General features: G+C 39.6%; 1 protein-coding gene across 17 annotated transcripts in view; it reads right to left on the bottom strand.

The window, feature by feature from the left end:
* Nucleotides 1-19,544, bottom strand: part of SVIL (supervillin) — a 247,505-nt gene that overhangs the window by 8,778 nt on the left and 219,183 nt on the right. For all 17 annotated transcript variants that reach the window (XM_074267041.1, XM_074267042.1, XM_074267034.1 and 14 more), the window contains 6 exons: nt 16,235-16,379; nt 15,563-15,839; nt 6,240-6,391; nt 4,268-4,373; nt 3,379-3,586; nt 57-190 (listed from right to left, as the gene is read on the bottom strand). In XM_074267041.1, coding sequence (XP_074123142.1) covers nt 57-190; nt 3,379-3,586; nt 4,268-4,373; nt 6,240-6,391; nt 15,563-15,839; nt 16,235-16,379 — 1,022 coding nt within the window. The remainder of the gene's footprint in view (nt 1-56; nt 191-3,378; nt 3,587-4,267; nt 4,374-6,239; nt 6,392-15,562; nt 15,840-16,234; nt 16,380-19,544) is intronic.

Below are 19,544 nucleotides of genomic sequence, written 5' to 3'. Positions count from 1 at the left end.
GGGAGAGAAGGAGAGCTCTCCCCAGTTTGCTGACCCGGACACTGAGGATGCACTACCTTGTAGCATGCAGTCGTATGCCTTCCGATCTTTCCTTCCTAACGCATCCCAGAATCCCAACGGTTCTGACCCTTCATCGCACTCATGTATCGTCACCTTGCTGCTACTGTGCAATCCTGCTTCCAAGGGACATCTGTGGGGGGAAAAACCAACACAATTTTTATATTCCTTGTATGTATCAATAGCACCAATAATCTTAAAGTCCAAGCCTGAGTTTGGTTTGACTATATCCTGGTCAGTCACATGATCTAGTTTTCCCTGATGAATGAAATTATTGATCTATTTTGAGTTATCACTGGCTCGTGGACTTCAGCTTAGGAATGATGGTGAAACCTAAGGGAGTCTGGAGTATTTTATTCAAACCTTCTCAGTTACTTTTTTTTTTTTTAATTTTTTTAAATTAAAGCTTTTAATTTTCAAAACATATGCATGGGTAGTTTTTCAGCGCTGACCAAATTTTCCCCTCCTTCCCTCCACCCCCTCCCCTAGATGGCAGGTAGTCCCATACATGTTAAACATGGTGTCACTTCCTTTTGCTCACTTTCACTAAGAGATAGGGTTATAAGATTGAGTAAGGTGTTAAAATGAAATGTTTAGGGAAAAACGTGTTTCATTCCATGTGACACCCTGAAAGAACAACAGCTTTAATCCTTCTCTCCCAAACCTGTCCCATGGAAAGCTAAGCTGCTTAGGTGTTCCTGGAAGAATGAAGCAGATCAGTCTCCTGCAGAGCGGGGTAATTTGGAAGCCTCCCCACTATCCTTTGGTCTGTAAAATCCTCAGGGCCCCTCAGCAGGTGACCATGACTCATCCTGGTTGATCCTTATTTGGAGTCAACCCTAATTGCCGTGCCTCTGTTCTTTTAGCCAGAAAAAGCAATTTTTTTCTTGGAAAAGGTTCATCTTGCTGCCTGACAAATAAGCCAGTTGCTTTATACCCTCTAGTGGGTGAAATACTTTCAAGGCCCTGCTGCCTGAGAAAAGCTAGACATTTTAAGGGCCTGAGCAAAAACCTCAGAATGGAGTCCTGTAACCTCACTAAAAAAATACACAGAAGTCCAGTGCTGGAAATGGGCGTCCAAATGGGAACGTGTCTTACTCAAACGACAAGCCGAAGGACTAATCCCCAGAAAAGGCTTACTCTTTGTAAGTTCAGAGTGGAAGCTCTTTGCCTTTCTTTTGTGTGTGTATCGTGAAACCCTGTGTAAGTCTGCTAAGGCAAATGGACTGCTTCAGAAACTGCTACTGCAACTCCTACACCACTCCCACAACATCTACTACTCACATTGCTGCTGCTGCTGCTGCTACTAGTATTCCTCTTCCTCCTCCTAACTATTACTACTACTACTACTACCATTAACGATTACTACTACTACCACTATTCCTCTTTCTCCTACTAACTACTACTACTACTACTAACTCCTACTACTACTACTACCACCACTATTACTACTACCACTATTCCTGTCTCCTCCTCCTATTAACTACTACTACTACCACTATTCCTCTTTCTCCTACTAACTCCTACTACTACTACTAACTCCTACTACTACTACTACCACCACTATTACTACTACCACTATTCCTGTCTCCTCCTCCTATTAACTACTACTACTACCACTATTCCTCTTTCTCCTACTAACTACTACTACTACTACTAACTCCTACTACTACTACTACCACCACTATTACTACTACCACTATTCCTGTCTCCTCCTCCTATTAACTACTACTACTACCACTATTCTTCTTTCTCCTACTAACTACTACTACTACTACTAACTCCTACTACTACTACTACTACCACCACTATTACTACTACCACTATTCCTGTCTCCTCCTCCTATTAACTACTACTACTACCACCATTAACTATTATTTCTACTACCACTCACTACTACTACTACCCATCACTATTACTACTACTAACTACTACTACACTACTGCTACCACTACCACTATTTCTCTTCCTCCTAACTTCTACTACTACCACCATTAACTACTACCACTACTAACTCCTCCTCCTCCTCCTGCTACTACTATTACTAACTACTACTCCTCCTGCTGCTGCAGCTGCTACCAGAGCTTACTATATGCCAGGCAACATCCTAAGCATTTTATAGTTAATGTCTCATTTGATCTTCAAAATTACCCTGGAAGAAAGGTGCTATTATCTCCATTTTTAAGATGAGGAACCTGAGGCATTCAGAAGTTAAGTGCCTTGCACAGGCTCAGAAAGCTAGTAAATGAGGTCAACTTTGATCTCAGGTCCATGACATTACCAGGATGCTCAATATTATTCAAATTCATGAAATAGAATACATAAGACCACAAAGGAAAATAACTGTAAAGACACATTGCTATCAAATATAAAAAAGTTCAAAGACCCCAGGTCAGGAATCCTTTGTTTAGTGGCTACAAATGAACCTGATATTGTTCTTAAAATGTAGGATTTTACTGAATTGCACAGGTCTTTGAAAGCATGCTGTCAATGTCCCTTGTTGAATATAAAAATAAACCCCCCAAAATAAAAACTAAATTTGTAAGCAGGTAGGTACCAGCTACATCAGTCTGAACCTGGCAATGTTGAGCCTGGAGAAGAGAAGCCTCTGAATGCCATGAAAGCTGTCTCTAAGGATCAGAAGAACTATTATGGAAAAAAAAGGATTAGGCTTATTCTGAGACCTGACCTCAGAAGCCTGAACCAGGAATAGTGGCTAGCAGTTGCAGAGAAGCAAATTTTGTCCTGATGTCAGGGGAAGACTTCCCAATAATTAAGGCATCCATAAGAAGAATGTTCTATTCTAGGAGGTAAGAGATTGCCCATCATTGGAAATTTTCAGATGTGAGAGACAATGGGGGCATTTTTTCAAGTGTGATTAGACAGCTCCAGAGGTTTTTTAAACCCTGAAATTCTGAAATTGTATGGATGCACCCATCAAAGTCTGTGGGCTCTCAGGTTGTTTTCTTGGGAACCCCCTCTTCCCCCTCTCCCCCCTCCTGCCCCAGGTTCAGGCCCACTGAGGCAACAGTTAAGCCTAGATACTCCACCAAGACTTTCATTTGGATAGATTCTTTCCCTCCTTTCCCTTCCTTCCTTCCTCCCTCCCTCCCTCCCTCCCTTCCTCCCTCCCCCCTTCCTTCCTTCCTTCCTTCTTTCCTTCCTTCCTTCCTTCCTTCCTTCCTTCCTTCCTTCCTTCCTTCCTTCCTTCCTCCCTCCCTTTCTTCCTTCGTCCCTCCCTCCCTTCCTTCCTTCCTTCCTTCCTTCCTTCCTTCCTTCCTTCCTCTCCTCTCCTCTAAAATGAAGTTATTAATTACTTACTGTTCTTTGATTTTGTTTGCAGCAGTTCTCCCAACATCCTTTGTGTGGGCCTGTGCTTTGCACCCATGCCAAAGGTACATGAGTGCTTTATTGACACTAAGAACAATCATGGAAGTCCTGGATCTCAGGCTGCTACAGTGACAGGCAACTTCAAGCAAATTTCCTTCAATGGGAACTTCTCCTCGAACACAGTACAATCTCCAGTCACCTGTAGGGGACACCGTCAATACCAAGTTAACACTGACAAAGTCATGAGTCCCAATCCAATCTCTACTAGGAGGTCAGCAGGAAATAACCATGGGAAAAGATGATAACTGACTGATGAAAGGGAACATGGGACTAGGACTGGGCTCCTGTGCCTTTAGCTCATCTGGGGCTCTAAGGTTCTGTGTTCTCATCGGTCACCTGGCCAATGACCATCACTTTTTGGGGCTCCAAACAAAAAAACCCCAGAAAACAGAAAAACCATACTCATCCAAAAATGCTTAAAGATGTAGTATAACATATCGGAAGTTTTTTAAAAAGTACCTAAAATCTAGACTAAAAAAAAAGTAGAATGAAACAGAACTCTCATAGTAGTTGGGCTTTTGGGGGAGAAGAAGTATAAAAAGGTATTGGCAAAGTCTGTGAGAGTAACTTTCTTACATCACTATCCCCATCCCCAAACTTCACCTTCTCATGTAAACTTTTAGGAGAATGTCTAGTTTCTCATACTGATGATTTAAAAGCCAAATTTTATGAGCTTTTCCATGGCAAGCAGGGTGTCCCCAAATTCTTAAGGTAGTTTTAAGCTTTAATAGCTTAAGACTTACCCTAAAGTCTCCCTTTCTTATAAAAAAAAGCTTCCAAGAGAAAACAAATCTGATTTCTAACAGTAAAAATGATTTACTTTGTGCATTTTCTTCTTCTTCTTCTCGCTTCCCTGCATGTACAACCATTCCTCCTTGAAAGCACTGCAGAAAACATGGTGGCTCTTTTCCCTGAAGCACTTGAACCTGAAAATTGAAATAAATTCTTTAACAATAACAAAAGAAGCCCTCCATAATTAGAATGACTGAGTGCTAATTTAACAATTTTAGGGGAAAAAAGTTTCTGTATTCATCACTCCAGAGGCCTGTATGCAACTGTTTATCAGCCACAAGGCTGCCTTTCCTTGTCTGTTAATGCAGTCCCTTCGATCAGGCATTAGCAGCACCATATATAATGTTCAGCTTGAGTCAATTCATTCGTGATTTTTGGCAAGGCTCTGCACACTTAAGGAGAAAATTGTTTATTGAGCCTGGGGGGCCTGGGAACCCTAAGATGGAGGAAGCATTTCTCACTCTGAGGTGGCTTATCAATTGCTTGCACCATTTTGCATAATCTAATGCTATTCTGTGGCAGTATTTAATATATCTGAAGTCTGATTCCCAAGTCCTGCAATTTATCAAAAACTAACACCCAAACTCCAGTTTCACATTCAAAATGTAAAACAAAACAAACAAACAAACAAAAAAACGGTTAAAATGATAAAGCTGAGGGCATAAGTAAAATATTCAATTCTATTTCTCCCCAATACAAATCACCATCATCACCATAGCTAACATTAAGGTTTGTAAAGTGTTTTACATACATTATCTCATTTAATCCTCACAGCAGTTCTGATCATAAATACAGTCACTCTTTAACACTATGATCAAAACCCTCCAGTGCAGGGAACAAATTCAAATGCAAACCCCTGCTAAAAACTATTTTTCACATACATTTTCTCAGTGGGAAATTCTCATCATTTTCAGCTTTCAGGGCACTATAACTTGCACATATGACTACTGTAATCTAATGATGGTTAGGAGAGATATTCTTGGCTAGATCTCAAGCCTTTGGAAGACAGGATGTACTTGCTAATCTACCTTGGGGGAAAATTCCTTTTCCCTCTTATTTCCCAGAAATGCCCTTCACTTGGCTACATATCTGTGATAGAAAAAAACATTTGTTTCATGTTTTCTAATATATATAGGCTTCACTTATAGGGATTATATGTATGTGTGTGTGTATGTGTGTGTGTGTGTGTGTGTGTGTGTGTGTGTGTGTGTGTATAGAGGATATATATATGTATATGTACAGAGGATATATATGTATATACATACATATGTAGGTATATGTACACACACACACACACACACACACACACATGGGTTTGTTTTTTTCACTAGCACTAATGGTTGTGACTATTCCAAAGGGCATTTTTACTTGATTCTGCAATATGTTCTGTGACTGAGGTCCCTTACAGCTCTAGTTCTGTGATCCCACTTTGGAGATTGATTTATTTCTCTATATTTATAACAGAAAATATGGATCACACATGGATAACAATATTAGCTTTACACATGGCTTGAAGCATCCAGTTAGATCCTCCCAAGGTGGTATTCTCTTCCCCATTGTAGAAACGAGAAAATTGAGCCCAAGAGAGGTTAAGTCACATAGTAAGTGTCTGGGAAAGTGATGGGGGGGGTGGGGGGCTAATAAGTAAATGCTAAGTCTCTGTCCACCATACTGCCTTACCACAGTGATGTCAGTAGTAGAGAGAGGAATCCTCTCCATGTGGAAAAGCTGGGTTGCAGTCAAGCTAACAAGCATTGATTAAGCTGTTATTATGTGCCAGGACTGTGCTGATCCTGGGACAGCTAATGCAGCTAATCGCAGGGGTGTCCCAGGAGGGCTCTGGGCAGCTGGTCCTTTTGGCAGACCCTTCGGGGGGACCTTTAGGGAAGGGCACTGTAGGATCCCAGGGGACTGGGGAAGAGGAGAATAGAAGGGAAGAAGAGAACAGTTTATGTGGCACTTCAGCATCAGGGTAGGTAGAAATCACCCTGGAGACTCACCTGGGCCCCCCTCTCCTCGTCTAATTCCACAGTCATCAGCGCCGACGTGCCTTTCTCACTCACGGTGGAGTGTCTGCCCTGCCAGAAAAAGTAGACGCACTTCTCCTTGCCAGCCATCCTGACCGGGTGCTCGCCTTTCTGCCGACTCCCAACTGCAAATACACAGAGCAGAAGAGGTTCAGATTCTCAGCTGACTGCCGAGGAAAGGGGGGCAAATCAATCGCCTCTGTCTCGGGGGACAGGAACTGATGACAAAGCCTTCAGACCCAGAGCTGGGGAGAATTCATTTACAACTAGAGGGAACTGCCTCTATGCCCAAGAGAGAATATAAATCATGGTGTGGGGGGGAAAGCACCTTTTTTCTTGCTAAGTCACCCAGAGCCTCTAAACCCAAGAAAAATGATTTGGATGGCTTTCCTAATAGTCAAAGAATAAGGCCTGACATCTCTTGAGGGGACCAGCACATAGTGACGTGTGTGCATGTACAAAATCCAGGCTCTTACCACAGCTCCAGCACTGTCCAAATAGACAGTCTTTTCCCACCTATACCCTTTTGGCAAAAGATAAGCTAGCATCCAATAACACTGGGAAGAACAAAAGCTGGGAGGGTTAGAAGCCCAAAGGAACATCATCTATCCTTGAAGATGATATTAATAAAAGCCAAAACCAGAAGAAGTTTCCAAGTTTCATCAAGAGGGAACAGTTATATTACTGATGCCATGATTTCATTATAAGGTCCAGGATTCCTTCCTTTATAATAATGTGATTTTAAAAAATTACACAAAGTAGCACTTAACCATTCATTTGAAATGGCAGTCATTATAGCTTCTTCAGTTAGTGGGTCACTTTAGTAAGAGGCTGCTGAGATCATATACATCAGCATTTCAGGCTTCCAGGTCCCTCATTCTAATGAGGTCTTTAACTGTGCATTCCTTCTCCTTGGTGACACAGCTTCTTCTTCTCTCTTATTCAAGATCCAACCCCTGACAATAGAGGGGTGGAGAGGTGGGGGAAGGGTGGGGAAGGAGACTCAAGCCATGTCCCTTCCCCTTACTACCCCCCCCCCCGAAAATGTTCCCTTTCTCATCTCTGCATCTTGGATACTGTGGCTCTCTTCCTTTGCACCTCCTACAAATGGCCTTTCCAGATTTCCTCAACCACTAATTCTGCATTTATTTTGTGGCTATCCTGTTTTTACTTATTGCTGGACCCATAATCTCTCCGGTAGAACGTAAGCTTCTCCAGGGCAGGGATCGTCACTTTTGCATTCATATTTCTAATGTCTAGCAAAGTTCTCAGCACATACAAGGTACACAATCAAATGATCGACGGACTGGTAAATGGTAGAGCAAGAAGATGAGCACCTGTGTGTTTCCATTATAAAACCAATAATAATAATTTTTCATGCTCTCTTGTTATAATATTTGTACTTCTTCCCACCAAGAAAATGCTTAAAGTAATAGTTAAATATACTTGGTTTTGGGTGAGAAAGGGGAGTTCCATTTTACTGTAGGCTCCTAGAAAGCATACATCACAAGGACTATCTATAAACTGGTGCTTCATAAATGATCAGAATGATGCTTTCTCAGAGCACTTAAAGCATAAATGAAAGATTAACTAGTGCAAGTGTCAAGAATCGTCAGGGGGGAATATGTCGATTTTTGAAGGCCAGATGAAACAAACAGCCCAGCAAAGAACCGACAAGACGTATTGCCCACTCTCAATAACCTGTACTTACTTCACGTTTGTCATTTCTGAATGCTTGGGTGGGGTTGGGCTAAAGTTGATTTAGCAAACTGTTTATTTATAAAGTTGGAAAATTGAGAATGTGTCAACAATACTGATACGGGGGTGTTCAAAACAGGATTTTTCAATCGACCTCAAAAATTCCAGAAGCAGTCACATTATCATCATCTTCATCATCATCAGTATCTCTCATGGCAACAGCTCTTTAATTGGCTCACATTTCTATCGCATTTCAGGTTTTTCAAAGGTTTCTCCTCCACATTTCTCTGAGAGGTAGGCGGGGCAAACTTTATTATCTACTTTATATATCTGCTTATATCTACATCTGTTTTATAGATGAAGAGACAAAAACTCTAAGAAAGAGGTGTGACTTGCCCCAGATCACAGAGCAAATACTGTATATATTTGGGACCGCAGTCTAAGTCCTAAAAACTTCAATTTCAGGGCTCTTTCCACTGTATGTAATACAACAGGAAGTTGGTTTGCTCAGTAAGGAGAGCATTAAATTTGGAATCAGGAGGGATGGAAGTCTGAATTCTGTCTCCCACGCTTAACCATGACAAATCACTTAATCTCTGTAAACCTCAGTTTCCACATCTGAAAACCAGAGATAATACTGTAATACCTTACCTTCTGGGTTTGCTGTGGGAATCAAACAAAGTAATGTATAGCTATGGTTCAAAATGCCAGCTACTACTTGGAGGAAGCCTGCCAGAGTGGGCATCTGACAGACAGTGAACTTGGGAACAGGAAAAACCTAGATTCAAAGCCTGTCTGTAATGCTTATTAGCTGGGTCCAAACATGGGAAAGTCAGCTTTACCAGGCTCATTTATAAAACAGAGATGCTAATGCCTGAAGGATTTACACCTCACAGAGCTCCGAAGGAGATAGATGATGTATATGTATTGTCCCGCAAACCTTGAAGTACTATGTGAATGTATATTATTATTGTTGTTATTGCTAATCAATTAAAGTGATTTTTTTACTACTATTAAGTGATCCTTTATTAGTTTAGTTTGAGTTACTAGAATAAAACTACTTTAAAAGGAAGCTTCTGTAATTAAGAATTTTCAGTACTTCTCCTAAATTGCTTTTCTCTCAACACAGCAAAACTTAGAGCTCAGTGTGAATTTATCCCTGATGGTTGTATTTAATGTCTAATTTTATCAAATTCCTCAGAGACAGACTTCCAGCATGCTCAAGATCCTTTATGTCAGGTTTTCAGGAGGATAGGAACTAGAAGGGATCAAGGATAATGTATGTCACACCTGTAAGGAGAATCCTCATGGATGAAATCACAACTTCATGGAGGACATAAGTAGGACTGAGCAAAACTAAATTTTAAAAGTTTTTTGTTTTTTTTTTTTAATTAGGAAGTCATAACAATGACCATCTTTCCCAATTCTTTAGCACTTTGGGATTCACAAAGTCATATTTTCTATAATCCTGGGCCATAGGAAGGCAAAGTAGTATTATCCCCATTTTATAGAAGAGAAAACTGAGGCTTAGAAAGGCACTATCTTTTTGGCCATAATCACAGTGCTGGCAAGTGTGTATCAGGGCCAAAATTCAAAACCTTTTCCTCTGGCACTTAGTGACATTTCTTTTTAATCAGTACCAACTCTCAAGAGTTTCAGAAAGGCTCAAATGATAGCAAAAAATAGTTACTAGTAATATGAGTTATCCAAAAGGAAAGGGGCTGCCTCAGGATAAAGTGGGCCCCCCTTCCCCAAAAATCATCAGGGGTTATGTGGAGAACATCTTCTGAGAAATAGAAAATGGTCTTGGAGGTCCTTTCTGTGGCTCTATGGATGTCCAGGGACACACAGAGCACATTGTTAAACATGGATTAGATGAGATAGCCTTTGAGGTCCCTTCCCTTTCTGGGATTCTCTGATCATCCCAAAGCCGTCAAGTTCTCTAGGTCAATCTTTATGGCAACAATCACATGTGTACTTGCAGGATTTCAAGTCATCATATGCATTTTCAAAATGTCTTCTGGGAAGTTTGATAATAATGGTAGAAAAATAGAAGCATCAGAAAGAGATTATGAATTACCTAAAGAGGTAATTAATTCATGATCACATCTGGGTTCTTCTGTACTATGTTCAGCTCTGAACAGCATGTTTTAGGAAGGTCCTGATAAACTGGAATTGTGTCCAGAGAAGGGTCACCAGGACATTGAAGGAGCTGCAGAACACTGTATAAGATCAGTTAAAAAACTTAAAGGCACACAAAAAAATCCCTCTTCTCCCTGCCCTCCCCCCAAATCCTCCTAATGGTCCAAACAGAAATGTTTAGCCTGGAGAAGACTTGGGAAAGGAGAGAGGTTGTTTGCTTGCTATCTTCAAATATTTGAAGGGCTGTTGCACAAAAGAAGGATTAGATTTGTTCTGCTTAGCCCCAAGGATCGGAATGAGGGACACTGGGTAGTAGGGATGCAGAGAAGCAGGTTTAAGTTCTGCTTCAAAGCAGGATGGATTTCTGGGGGAAGCTGTGGGTTTCGCTTCATTAAGGATCTTTGGGGTAAGAAGCAGATGGCTGATTATCAGGGATATTAGAGAACATAGGTTTTAACCAGGGATTGGTGAATTTGTAGTAAAAGATATTCTGACAAATTTATTTTTCAATATAATTCGTTTCCTCTGTAATTCTTTGTATGTTACTTTATGCATTTAAAAACATCCTGAGAAGCATTCTCTAAGCTTCACTGAACTGCCAAAGAAGTTCATTTAAAAAATAAAAAAAAGTACAGTAGTATAGTAGAAATTCTCTAATGTAGCAGAAATTCCTGTTCAGGGATGGATCAGACGAGACTAGATGGTATCTGAAGTTTCTTCTCAGGCCTGAAATTTTCCGTGACCTGGAGAATTGCAGAATTTGGCTGCAATATCCTGGGAGTTTTTATTTTGGAGTCTCTTTCAGGAAGTGATTGGTGAATTCTTTCCATTTGTATTTTGCCCTCTGGTTCCAAAATATCAGGATAGTTTTCCTTGGTAATTTCTTGAAAGATGATGTCCAAGTTCTTTTTTGTTTCTGATCATGACTTTCAGATAGATCAATCATTTTAAAATTATCTCTCCTGGATCTATTTTCCAGGTCAGTTGTTTTTCCAGTGAGATATTACACATTTTTTTTCCATTTTTTTTTTTTTTTGGTTTTGCCTTAAAATTCTTTGTCTTCTACTGCTCCATCTGACCAACTTCTACCTTGCTATAACAAGGAGTCCCTTAGAGGGACCTAATGTCAGCTGTATTTTTTGCTATATATTTCACTTAGTAAAATAATAATATTCCCCTGGATCCCCTTGAAAGAATATTGAACTTCCAAAGAAGTGCCTTTGGCAGTGAGTGGATGATCCAATTATACCCTCTCCCTCCCCCTCAGCTCATAATGGCCAGTATCAGCACAAATGGATGGAGTGGGAGAACAATTGCTGCTTTCTGCTGACCCCTAGCAGAATTCTCCCAGAAGGTACTAGAGTGGAAAGAGATTTCTAGAACCATCTCCAACTGCCTCCACATGAGGGAGAGAGTCAGTCCAGTGAATCAGGGTTCCCCTGATGGTGAAATAGTCTGCAAATGCCATATAGTTAAATTTTGCTGTCCCCCAAAGGCACTTGTGGAAATCTGGATGCTTCCTGTTCCAACTGAGTTCTCTAGCACCTGGACATTTTCAAACTTGTTTACTGCTATGCAAAAGGATTTTTTCAGACCTGGCTCTTTAATAGGTGGACATCTGGTCCACTGAGAGGTGATAAAACTGGTTTGGGATGGAGCAGGTGGGACAATTTTCATGTTGATCCCCAGCTGAATTGCTCTGATGGTCTGTGGTTATGCTGGAGATCTTAGCTCCTTTCCTCATCTGTCTCTCTTCTGGGTGACCAAATCCATATTGGGCAAGTGACACAGTCATGCTTGTATTTACACACACACACACACACACACACACACACACATTTTATATTTGAGATTTACTCATTTGCATGGTATTCTTTAGTTTCCCATGCATCTTATAGCTCCAAGAATCACCCGTTACTTTCACATTTCCCCTATTTTCTTTCACTTCAGCAGAGAGCACAGAGCACAATCTAAGATGAATCTCTATTTGGATAAGGGTTTGTTTACTCTGCTTAGCACCAGACAAAGCTGATGGGTTTTCAATGGCTGTCAATGGGTCCCCCAAGGCCCATCTGGCCAAGGAAAGAAGGGCATGTTTGCAAATGAACAGCTTTCTGTACACAGGTTGTAAGGAATATATTACCAGAAATCACATTCCCAACCTGCAGGACCTGGAGATTAAATAGAACTCAAACCTAATCTCTCTTAAGTAAATTGTCAAGTGAAATTATGTTTTCTAAAGTCAATGGGAGAGAGGCATCATAGCCACATTTCTTTCTTTTTCTCCTCTTAGCCCTCAGATTTCTGTTTTGGTGAGTGCTGGGGGAAGTTTTAGAAATTTCGCTTTAGATTTTCATTTAGATATGTGAAATAGAGGGACCAAAGATGACAATAACTGAGGTGACATAAAGAGATTTAATCTTCTCTTCATAAAATTCTATGTTTGGATTTTATAACTATAGCTTTTTTTTTTATTGGTTTCTCAAAAAATTATTGAAGGATGTATTCTTGGAGATGATCTCAACTAAGTAAAAGCAGTCATTGTACAAAGAATTATGACACCTAACTCCATATAAAAGCACCCCTAAAGAGAAAATTCAGGGTAAGCCTTCTTCCTTATTGCTATTTGTAGAACATAAACTTCACTCCATATCTCCATTGATTTTCTTCCTCCAAAGTCTGGGATTCCATTTCAAACCCTCCCACCCCTCTGTATTTTGTTATTATTAGCTACACATTTCCAGGTCTTTATCTCAACTTTTTCTGACCCCTGGACCTCAAGTCTTCCCCTCTCTCTATCCCAATCCCTGCCATCATCCTTACTGCTAGAAAAAGGCATGAATTCAAGCAATTTTTAACCACCATGAATTTATGTCACAGCACAGTGGATGGAGAACTGAGCTCCAAGTTAAGATGAGCTGGGTTCACCTGCCACTATTGACATCACTGGCTGAGCAACTGGTCACTCACCTTCTCAGTTCCCTCAAATCTCTAAGACTATAAGTTGAAGATCAGCTGCCCATCTGGATTGGTAGAAGGTACTTTTTTCCTCACTGGGAACCTCTCTACAATGATGAAACCACAGGTCTGGTCGAGATAAATAAATTACGTTTGTAAATTCATCTGAACCTTCTTGGATGCCCTGCAATCATCTTCAGGCTAGGGGACAAAACCTCTGGCAACTCTCTGGCTCTGAGATTTTTAGCAGCAGCAGCCATTCTCTCCCCCTCTCCTTCTCCCTCAGAAAGGGGTATCTCTATACCTTTTAGGTAGCTTTCTAAGGCTAACTCACTTTTAGCTGTACAGATCCAATTCTCTGTTACCTCCTTCCAATCCTTACTGCTGTAATTTCCTCCATTTTTACATAACCTCAACTTCTTTTTTCTGTTGACTTCTTCTTTTCTACCTGGAAACTTTCTCAAGGTGTAAAGCACTTAACATAGTACTTGGCAAACAGTAGGTTCTTGATAAATGCTGACACTGATTTCCTTTTTCCCCTCAAATCTCTCCAATCCTTTAAAAAAGTTCCCTCTTTATCTTTTTACCCCATTCAGATGCTAATTTTCTATTTCTCATTTTTTCTTCTTTATTGAACTTCTTGTAAAAGCTGTTGACACTTGGGATTGCCCCTTCACCTATCATTCTTTCCTCAGAAAGTCACTCGCCGGTTTTGTTGCCCCCCACTATTAGGCTGTTCTTTGGCGGTAACCCATGAGCCAGCCCTGAACGGCCACATACAGTGGTCCTCATCCTTCTGAACATCTCAGAAATATTTGACACTGTTTACCCATCCCTTGCTTCTAATACTCCCTTCTAATTTGGCTCCCATGCTTCTTCCACAATGGGACTCTGACCTAACTGTCACTCTTATGTCTCTGTCGGTTCCTTCTCTGCTTTCCGAGACTCTGAGGCCATCCATAATCAGATACCACCTTATACTTCCAACCATATTTCTTATTATGCTCTTCCACTCATTCTTCACTACAACCAAATATGACTTACCTTTGCTCTAAGAATATGACCCTGCGTGTCTATTTTTTCCTCTTACTTTTCCTAAATCTGGAATGTCCTCTATTTAATTCCTACCCAGTTCAACTCAACTGCCACCTCTTCCATGAAGCCTTTCTTTATCATTCCTTCTGCCATGCCATCCAGTCCATAACCTTAGACCTCACATAGCAATTTATTTCACACTTCTTTGATGCACACATCCTATGCTATTATGTATTATGGCTATTGGAGGTAGTGTCTCATTCTTTAATTAGGTTGTAAGGATCATGTCTTAAATTAACTTTGTGTTTCTCCTAGGATCTAGCCCAGGAGGTGTTCAATACATGTTTCCATTGAATGAAAGAAATAAAATGGGGAAAGATGACAAAAGTTTCAAATAATTGCTTATGATGGCCATGAGCAAGTTACTTAACACTGAGCCCCAGCTTCTTTAGCTGTAAAATGGGGACAATATCTATAGAATTTATATCTCATGGGGTTATTGTGAGATTCAACTTAGATAATGTACATGAAACATTTTGTGAACTTCAACTTGCTAATAATTGTCAGCAATTTTATTATATTATTATTTATATTTATTATAAAAATATCTATTTAACAAAGCAACAAAATGCTGTTACTATACCTCATCCTCTGAGAAAGGAAAATAATACTATTATAAAGCATTTTTATAATAACAATAAAAAACTGGAAGTTATCATTATGCATATATGGAAACATATGTGTGTATATGCATATTCACACAGGCATATATACATATACACATGCATAAGACACACACATGTTTAAAAAAACATACCATATAAGCAGGTATTGATCCCTATGTTTTTCTTTCACAAATATCTCATTTGTTCCCTACAACTCTGAAAGTGAGATAATGAAACTACTATTTCTATTTTATAGATGGAGAACCTGAGTAAGTGATCACGCAGCTAGGAAGTAGCAAGTTAGGACTTGAACCCAGAACCAAACCCCATGCTTTCTTTCTCATCCTCATATAGTCTTCTTCATCTGCCATGTTACCTTGTTCATAGTATGGTTTCAATTTAAAATGACTTGAGTTTGGTTATCTCATTATGCTCTAAAATCTTTCTAGTAACAAACATGTAGCCACAAAATAAAATTCAGTGATACATAATTTAAACCACATAGAGAAATCCAGTGTTAAACAGAAACAAGAGGAGAGCCAAATATACAAGCTGAATCCTGTTTCAAGAGAGATTTTGGAATAAGATCTTTGGCTCTGCCAAGCTGCTGGAAATTTCACTTTCTCTGATTTTAAGAGGTGAGGGAATGGCTCTGTACAAATGGTAGGATTGTTACCCAGGATCTATCCAGTTTGGGGTAGGACATCACACAAATCAGAAATTTCACACCCAAAGGTGCTATTTTCAACATCCATGTTAGAGCGAGGGGACTTGAACAAGATGGGACAATTCACTAACCTGCAGTGCTCACCATGTACTTCCACTTCACCACATACGTATCTCCCTCGTGGAACTGCCCGATGCTCTGTTTGGGAAGCCTACTGTAGTCAAATTCCAAGATGTGCCAGACGTCCACAGAAACAGTGGCAATCTCAAACTGCCTCCTGTCGTCTCCTTCGATAAACCCATAGCCACGGCCAACGTTGACTCCGTCCAAGATGGTGCCAACAGTCACTTGGGGCACGGGGACCATCAGCATGATATCGTAAGCCTTGACCTCAGACTTTGGCTCTTCCTGCAAGAGCAGAGACATTTATTTCCTTTGTCCACATTTCTACAGAAAGTCACCCTCAATACCATTTCACCTATTCTTACGCCAGCGTCTGAAGACATTTTCACACTTTATCCTAATATATCTGTTGTGCTACCTTGGTCTTTAATGAGGGAAAGCCTGGAGATGCATCCAACTACCAAAGTGTAAAGAGATAAAGCTCATGAAGCAGTTTTCTCATTATAAGCTGAGAGAGCCCAGCAAGGAAACCGATTTCATCTCCTAGAATATGTACATAATTAGGAGCTGTTCTGCAGTTCTACAAGGATGGTCTGAGAAGGAACATTTTCAGCTTCAGTGCCCTCCCTTCGTGGAGAATGAACAAGGCCCCAAATGCCAAGTGAGGACAAATGCAATACCTTCTGTGGGGTGAGTTCACTTGAGTTCTTTTCACAAGGCTTCTTCATTTCAGTCCAATCAAGAAATTTTTCTTTGAAGAGAATAGTCTCATTGTGCTCAGTAAGTCTCCCAAATATTGCCCAATCAGGTCGCCCCTGTCCTTTTCTGTGAAGGAAGACAAAAAAGGATGGTATGGGAGGAAGGAAAGAGGGAGAGAGGGAGGAAGGAAAGGAGGAAGGAAAGGAAGGAGAGGGGGGGAGGGAGGAGGGAAAAAGAGAATATTCACTTAAAATACAGATTAAACAAGTCTTTATAGCAATAATCCCACATCTGGATAATAAGAGCAGTCATACTCATATATAAAAATCATTCTAAGTGTATATTTTCAAGACCCTATTCTACAAAATAAGAATTTGCTAAGCTACCATGTTTAACTTTTGAGTTTCTATAGAACAGTGACTGCATGAAAGGCAGATGTCTTTTCCAGGAAGGGGTCCCCTTTGGTTATAACCTAAAAATAGGTCCAGTTTATAATAAGTTCCATTTTCTATCATATTATACTTTAGTGATTCTCCAATGTGCTTAAAACTCTGAGGTCTTTCCTTGCAGCTCTAATGCACTGTATTTTCACATTTACAAAATGGACTTTTAAGGATTAAAATATTAATTTTAAAGGCCATAAGAACGGCAATTTAAAGCAATAAGAATAGAGAGTTAAAACTAAGAGGAAAAAAAAAAAGATGGAAGTGAACTTGAGCAATAATAACTTTCTTTGCATTTAAAAATTTGTTTTTCTTTACCTTCTTGCCTTAACATGGGAAAGAGTCAGGCTGTGAAAATAAGCACTAAACCTCTCTTGAAAGTAGCAATTTTCCCAGTCTGATTTTCCCACATTAGAGCAAGATTGTAGAGAAAGGACTGAAATATGCGATGTGATGATGTGCACCCTAGGTGATTTTCATGGCAAAATCAATGACCTGGCTTTAAAAAATTAGAAAGTCAATTATAGATATTTCTAATTCTTTGTTGTTGTTGTTGTTTTGTTAAGGTAATTGGGGTTAAGTGACTTGCCCAGGGTCACACAGCTAGGAAGTGTTAAGTGTCTGAGATCAGATTTGAACTCGGGTCCTCCTGACTTCAGGGCTGGTGCTCTACCCACTGCGCTACCTAGCTGCTTCGATATTTCTAATTTTTAAAACTAGGTCTTTGCTTAAGACAAAAAGTGACACCTGTCTGTCTTCAATTCTTCAAAAGAGCTGGGATTTTATCCACTGAGCCAGATCTTAATCTCTCATCTTGGTAGATGGTTGCATGAATTCCCACAGGTATCAATAACCTGGTGACCAGGCTTCTGGTAAGGAACTTCTCTACCCTTAACTAGGCTGGCCTTCTCAAAGCAGGCATTTCTGAGCCCATACTCTAGAGACTTTCCAGCTTGATAGGGTTTATCAGATTTTATTTTTCTTTGGAATTCCTTTGGAATTTTTCTTTTGAAAAACTAGAGTCTCTAATTTGCATGATCTCACAATATAACTAATATCATATTGCTTGCTTTCTTGATGGACGGGGAAGGGAGTGGAAAGAGGGAGAGAATATGGAACTCAATATTAAAAATAAACTATTAAAAAAAAAAAAAAAAAGAAAACCAGAAGCCAATCCCAACATAATAATGAGCATCTGCAGAGGATTTATGGGGACATCACTGATTCTAATGGTCTGTTTGAGATGGTTTCTGTCACTACTGTGACCCAGTTTCCATTTGTTTCCAAACCTAGTTTTCATAATCTTAGTGAATGGAGGGAACAAGTCAACACACATCAAGTTACCTGGGAAAAGAAGTCTTCAGAAGGAACCATAACTCAGGTGTGTGTGCAAAAACAAGAATGCTATGAAGGGCTATTTTTTTATTCCAATGTCCTTCAAATTTAAGATGTTCTACAGACTTGTTAGACTGGCTCACTTTTTCAAAATAAGTGGCAAAGTGGATTTGTAATATTGATTTCTCAAAATTCTGCACTTGAAGCAGAGAAGAAATCACATGGTATGGTAGAATGACCCATTACAAGGAAAGAAATCTGGGTTTCAGGCTCAGACTTGTAACATGGGGCAAGTCACTTAAATTTTCTTCTTAGTTTCCTCATTCATCAAATGAAAGATTTCTATTAAATAATTTCTAAAAGTCCATCCTAAAAAATTGATATGTGTAATGGAAACATTCAAGGTTAATTTTATTTTAAATTATAAACACAGTTTATACTGTAGGGGCCTACTTCTTTAATACTCCAAGTGACTTTTACCCATAGGTTCATCACTTTGGGATATATAAACCATAATTTTTTTATGTAATCCAAATTTTAATCTTGTGGGAATAAAATCATAATCTATACATTTAAATTAGCTCTCAATGTGATGCATAGGTCACAGTTGTAATCAGTTAACAGAACATAAATAAGGAAAGTTGCAGATACATTTGTCACAATTTATCATCTTGTTATTGGGGTATTAACACAAAAATAAGCAGCAAAAATAGAATGGTGAGTAATATATTGTGATGGAGAAATTTCTCTGTGAACCCTCCTGAAATGACCTATGGGAATGAAGACTGGGAAGCAAGAAGTCATTTGAGTCACAGACAAATTTAGTTGTTTTTTTAAAATAAAGTTAAGAGGAGTCATCTGACTCCTCCTATGCAAAGAGTCGGGTTCCTAGAAGTCTCTTCTTAGTTTATATAGCAAAAATGGAAATTATATTGGCAAACATAAGGCACAGCACTTAATGGTTATACACTGATGGATCTGTATGACCTTATTCTTTCCTGATGCAGGTAAAAGTTAGTCTATAATTTCTTGAATGAGGTTCATCTGTTACTTTTCCCTATGGAGGATCCCCCTAACCTATTGGAAGCTTATACCTGGGTCTCTTACAGGGGGTCTCTGAAAGTCTTAGTGTAATTTTAGGCTTTAGTAGCTTAAAATTATTAAAGTATTAAAACCACTAAATTTTAACCTGTATTCCATGGCTTTCAAGCGAGTAGCAATGGTTATTTCTCCTTTTCCAGTCTTACTGTCTTTGATAATGTGCTTTTTGAAAGCCATTTTTCATGAGTTTATTAGCAATAGTCTCATTCCATTGCCCTTTGGAAAAGCTGAGATTTACTTCTCTAGGAATAGGGTTTTCTATGATTCTAGTCATATGAATCCACCAGGAGAATACTGGTGGGTAAAACCCAAGGAGCAATGCTGGACCACTGAAAGTCCTTCAAAGTTCCCCAAGTGGTATTTTAGTTAATTCTTCTCTCAATCTTATTTAATTTTAGGCTCACTGGTCATT

Source organism: Sminthopsis crassicaudata, chromosome 5, assembly GCF_048593235.1.
Source record: "Sminthopsis crassicaudata isolate SCR6 chromosome 5, ASM4859323v1, whole genome shotgun sequence".
Classification (NCBI taxonomy): Eukaryota; Metazoa; Chordata; class Mammalia; order Dasyuromorphia; family Dasyuridae; genus Sminthopsis; species Sminthopsis crassicaudata.
Note: the sequence above shows the minus strand (reverse complement) of the source record. Positions and strands in the feature narration are given on the sequence as shown.